Genomic DNA, 5093 nt, shown 5'->3' with positions numbered 1-5093 from the left:
GGTTAAAAACTCCTTTGTGTTTCCAGTTTAGTGACCTTCAGTTTCCATCCCAGTGCTTGTATACCAGGTGCGTCTGACCAGATTCTGTTGTTTATTTGTTAATTGGTGTCTCAGAAATGGTGTTAATGCTGTAATGTGTTTATTCTGATCCCAGTAACTAACAATGATCACGTCACTCTATGGTTCCTGCCTGTATAAATAAAGGCTCTAACTGAGTGAGTGGATTCAAAGAACAAATTTTTTTCTGTAAACATGGGAAAGAAAGAACTAGTCTACCTGATGGTTGATACTGCATTTTATTTCTACCGGATCCTGGCAGTCGTTGGAGTTCTCTGTAAGTCTTTCTAACCATTGCCTCCTTGACAGTTCTGATATGGAATTTGGTTTTGGATTTGTTCAGCCTTGCTTATTTCTGACAATTATTCCAAGTCTGAAGTATCACTGATATTCTTCTCTTTTACCCTGATTTTACTTGGTCTCTCAGTCACATTTACTGGCTTTTAGTCTTATTACCTTCATCCTGTACCTTTGGATTTGCACTGTGTTTGGGTGTTGGGTCCCAGATCACTTGATTTCCAAGTCCTGCTGGTTTATTTACACTGTTCCCCTGAAATTGTGATGTATTATATGTAAATAGACCCATGTTGTTCTATATCATGGTCTGCAATGTGAGATAATTCATCCAATGTCTTCAGTGCTGTTAAACTCTGCTGATGAATTGTGTGCAAAGGAACAATGAACGTGCACTTCTGGAGTTCTTACAACCAGCCTAGAATCCTCAAACCCTAAAACACCCAATGAAGTTCCCTGAAATGTGGCCACAGTTGAAACTAGTGTTTCATTTCATGTTGTCCCTCAGTCTGATTTCTCTAGCTTCCCTCCATTTACTGTAAGCACGTCTTGTTTACAACACCAGCCTTCCACTCACTGGTTCCTGATGCCGACAAACACCAGTGATTAGCTTGACTGTACGTTGAAGCACACAGTGGGGAGTGGAGAGCGATGCTATCAGAAGATAAAAGCCATTTCCAAAAGCAGGAATGCAGAGGCTGAGAGATTTGTGTGGGGTTAGGAAGGAGAAGCCAATGACAACTTGGCAAGTGGTAAAGATGCGACACAGGAGGTGGACAAAGGCGTGAGTGGATCCCTCTCATTTGAGCTGAATCAAATCAGCGTGGATCGTGCTGGGCAGCCTGCAAGTGCAATCATGCTTCTGACACTCAGACAGCATGCCAAAACTCACTAAGCCTAACCGGGAGGAAACTGGAACACCCAGAGGAGATACATGAGGAAAGCATACAAATTCTTTAAGGACAGTGGCAGGAATTGAACCCCAATCTTACAGCTCACTGTAAAGTGTTGCAGAAAGTGCTGGACTGCCATTTCACCCCAGTGACCGCGCACTACAAATAACCCACACTGACCCCACTCTTCTTGCACGTGACGGCCAGATAGCTGGCTTGCCTGTCCTCAGTTAGTTTTTGCAGGGTAACCAGATTCTGCCCTCCCGAGCTGCCGTTTAACCAGCGTCTGTTGTCAGAGTGTGAGCAGGAATTGACTGCAAGTAGTCAAAATGATGAGGTGAAGAGAGAGGAACAAAACCCATGTAAGCTGGAAGAAGGAATGTTCTGACATTTCCATCCTGAGGTTGACACGGTTGGGTTTACCCGCAACACTAATTATTCAGGTCAGGTGAGAGAACAATACGTTCCCTGTGAGAACGAGTTAACCCAGCTGGATGTCCAACTCCTCAAATCATCCAAGCGGTTTCCATTGTTGGCCATGGAGCCTCACTACCTCTTTGATTCCAGTTCCAGCCCATCCCTGAGGTAAAATATGGAATCCCAAATGCCACACTGCTGAGTCTGTACTGAGGAATTTTACTGCACCAGTTCAACTCGTTACATCTTGTGTTTCATGGACAATTTATCTGTTCACCCATATTCCCCTCATTTATTTCATATCAGCTGTTAAACCTGCAATAATTAACAATCACTCCGTTTCTCCCCTTCACTTGACTAATTTACATTATTTACTTCTCCAATATTCACAGCTAACTTGGTGGCAATTGTAACTCTATCACGAGGGCGGTGTGGACTCTCCAAAGGTGTCACTTGGTATCTTCTGGCAATGGCCGTGGCAGATCTACTTGTTGTCATATTTAATGTCATTCTCAAGAAGATAATTTTCATTTTTTACTCTCCCGAGTGCAAGATTATTGATGCAATGGGTTACATTTCCATTGCCTGCTCCGTCTGGCTCACTGTTGCCTTCACCTTGGACCGGACGGTGGCCATTTGCTTCCAGAGGCTGAAGATCAGATACTGCACTGAGAAAGGTGCAGCTATTGTTATTGCAGTGGTGAGTGTGCTGGGTGTGTTAACCAACATCCCGTGGCCCTTCAGGTACGAGGCACGGAAATGCTTGGAGTCGTATCACTTTCAAATATTAACAGTGTGGGAAGCTTTTTACTGGGGCCACCAACTTTTAACCCCAGTCGTTCCTTTCATGCGGATCCTGGCGCTGAACGCTGTCACTGTCAGTCACATCATCAGGGCCAGTACAGTCCGCAGGAAACTGAGGGGTCAGCAGAATGGGGTGGAGAAGGACGACCAAGAGATGAGGAATCGAAGAAGATCCATTATTTTGCTCTTCACAATTCCAGCCAGTTTTATCTTGTTCTGGATGACACAGGTGGCAAGTCTCACAATTCAGCGAATCAAAGGATCGTATTCTGTACTGAGAGGTTATTATTTTATCCCAGGCACCACTGGAACAATGCTTCAATTATTCAGCTCCTGCACCAACATGTTTATTTATGCCATCACTCAGCGCAAGTTCCGGGAGGAGATGGTAAATAGCACAAAATATCCCTTTACAGCCAACCTGCACTTCATTAGATGTTCAGAAAAAACAGGAAAATCCATCCCTGGGTAATTGTTATTGTTCCCGACCAGTGAACCCCCTTGAAGGCATACATCGAAGAGCTCTGAGTATGAGAATCACAACACCCACGTTATCATCAGGTGACGGATTCCCCAGGATTCATAAAAATGTTTAGAAAATAAGGAAAACTTGTTTTTTCTCTTCGTGTGTTTAGATTGCAGAATTGGAGAATTGGTTCTATTCAACAAGAATAAAAGATAAAAGATAGTCAAATGTTCCACTGACATTTATTCCAGACTGAAATGAGCGGGTTTGAAGGGAATGAAAAAAGGGTTGAGGAGGGACGTTGATGGGTTGACCTTGGCTTTGTGCACCAGTCTGCATAAGCCAGGTGGTGGGTCACTCTCTGGTTCTCCACCTCTGCTGACAAGTGGGATTGGTGGAAAGCAGATTCTCACCTCCCTATCACTTACTTTATCAAGATCACAAAGGCAAAGTCTCCCCAATACTTTGTGTTCATCAGAGCTGTGAAACACAGACCAGTACGCTGTGTGGGCTGGCTTTAGCTTGAAAATGTGTTCCATGCTATTGTGAAATGGGTGGACAATAAATGAACAGGGTTGGGGAAACACTCTCAGTCCACTGGGTGGTCTGACAATTGGAGTAATTGGGAGCTGTCAGTTTTAAACATCCTTTCTAGGGTCGGAGAGACTCAGGATGGATGTAAGAGTCAAACGAACTGGAGAATGAAGGAGATGTGGAGCCAGAGACAACTTCTGTGATAGATCATCTGCAAATGATTTTCTAAAGTAATTACCTTTTTATAATAAAGACAACAAAACTATATTACTCAACTTTGCAGATGACAGATGAGATTATATATCAAACCAATCCTCATCCCAGCATCTCACTCGAAGGGTTTCTGGAGGAATAATTACTTTCATCCTCAATCTCCTGACTGCTTAATGCAGTCAATGGACAACCTGTAAAAATCCCACCAAAGTTTCAATGTTTCTGTAACCTTCACCTGCAAGAACACTGAATATTGCCAGGGTACATGATTCTGCTTCCTCTCTTCCTTCCTCATTCCTGGGAATATTATAATTGTCACGTTTATTTACTCTTGTCCCTTCACCACTCACTTCCTGTGAGGGCAACGAGATCTCTGTCAGTCTGTGAAACGCTTACTTCAAATTCTCAACTCCAGAGGATGACTACACTCAGTCTTCATTCTGTCCTTCTTCATGTGCACCACCATCCAGCTGAATACAGCTGATAAAAGGCAAAAGTCCATCCCCTTCACTCCCCACCCCTACACTCCAAGACTTTGTGGTCAGGTCACCCACTGAGAATGGAGGCAACGACTGATCCCTTCACTTGGTCTCCAGCAAATTCTTTGTGAGCTGACCTGACATCAGGGAAAAAAGCCCAGTGCTGGAGAGCCCATGCTTTTGTATCCTGCTCCTGCCCAATTGTGGCTTGCTTTCTGTTAGGGAGGTGAGCTGTCACTTTGCAATGCAGTTGTTTCCATTTCCCCCTATTCCAGTCCTTGATCTCTGAGAGTTACATCAAATGCTCCATTTTTGTTCCTTGCAAGGTCATCAGTATCTTCGCATCTCCCAATTTTGAATACTGTGTTATTGCTTTCTGTTGCAGGATGGAAGTATGATATTGGACCCACAAGTCTAATCAACACTAATCCTCCATAGAAACAGCTTCTAATCTGGCTGCCCAAATAAAACATTCAGCTGAATCCTCTGCAGGAGAACCCATGATTGACATTGACCTCTGGGGAGCTGGTCCCCCTACCAAACCTCTCTCCTTCCCTAACTACAACCTACTTGTGTCTAGTCTGACAAAACATGCAAATACTACCTCAGGACAAACGTCGAAACTGTGCATGATGTCAGTACCTCAGCTGGTGGCTTTTCATCATCTTCATCTTCTTCCTTTTCTAGACTTAGTTTCTGTTTTTAGTTGTTTCAAAGTGCAAAGACAAGCGTGCTGGGTTACAATACAGGAAGCTCAAAGTTCCAAGTACATTTATAATCCAAGTCTGTACAGAGTACACAAACATGAGGTTTGTCTTTGGGCAGACAGCGAAACAAAACAAAGAATCTCCATAGACCTCGTTTAAAGACCCCCCCCACACACACAAGACCATGAGACATATGAAAGTAAAGAACAAATCATGCAAACAGCAAAGA

The 5093-nt window shown here is 43.7% G+C and overlaps 1 protein-coding gene across 1 annotated transcript; it reads left to right on the top strand.

Moving 5' to 3' along the window:
• Positions 1-252: 252 nt before the first annotated feature.
• On the top strand, positions 253-4575 carry LOC132402402 (probable G-protein coupled receptor 139). Its single transcript, XM_059985258.1, has 3 exons — positions 253-334; positions 2054-2853; positions 4543-4575. The coding sequence occupies exons 1-3, from the start codon at positions 253-255 to the stop codon at positions 4573-4575; spliced, it is 915 nt and encodes a 304-aa protein (XP_059841241.1).
• Positions 4576-5093: the final 518 nt, after the last annotated feature.

The sequence above is a fragment of the Hypanus sabinus genome, chromosome 12 (genome assembly GCF_030144855.1).
Source record: "Hypanus sabinus isolate sHypSab1 chromosome 12, sHypSab1.hap1, whole genome shotgun sequence".
NCBI lineage: Eukaryota > Metazoa > Chordata > Chondrichthyes > Myliobatiformes > Dasyatidae > Hypanus > Hypanus sabinus.
The sequence above is the reverse complement of the archived record's forward strand: the minus strand, read 5'-3'. Positions and strand labels throughout refer to the sequence as shown.

Bases quoted from the DNA above. Each gene is read 5' to 3' on its own strand.
- LOC132402402 (XM_059985258.1), top strand. From the start codon at position 253: ATGGGAAAGAAAGAACTAGTCTACCTGATGGTTGATACTGCATTTTAT. The intron at 335-2,053 runs GTAAGTCTTTCT...CAATATTCACAG, and splicing joins GGCAGTCGTTGGAGTTCTCT to CTAACTTGGTGGCAATTGTA. The intron at 2,854-4,542 runs GTAAATAGCACA...TTTCTGTTGCAG, and splicing joins GCAAGTTCCGGGAGGAGATG to GATGGAAGTATGATATTGGA.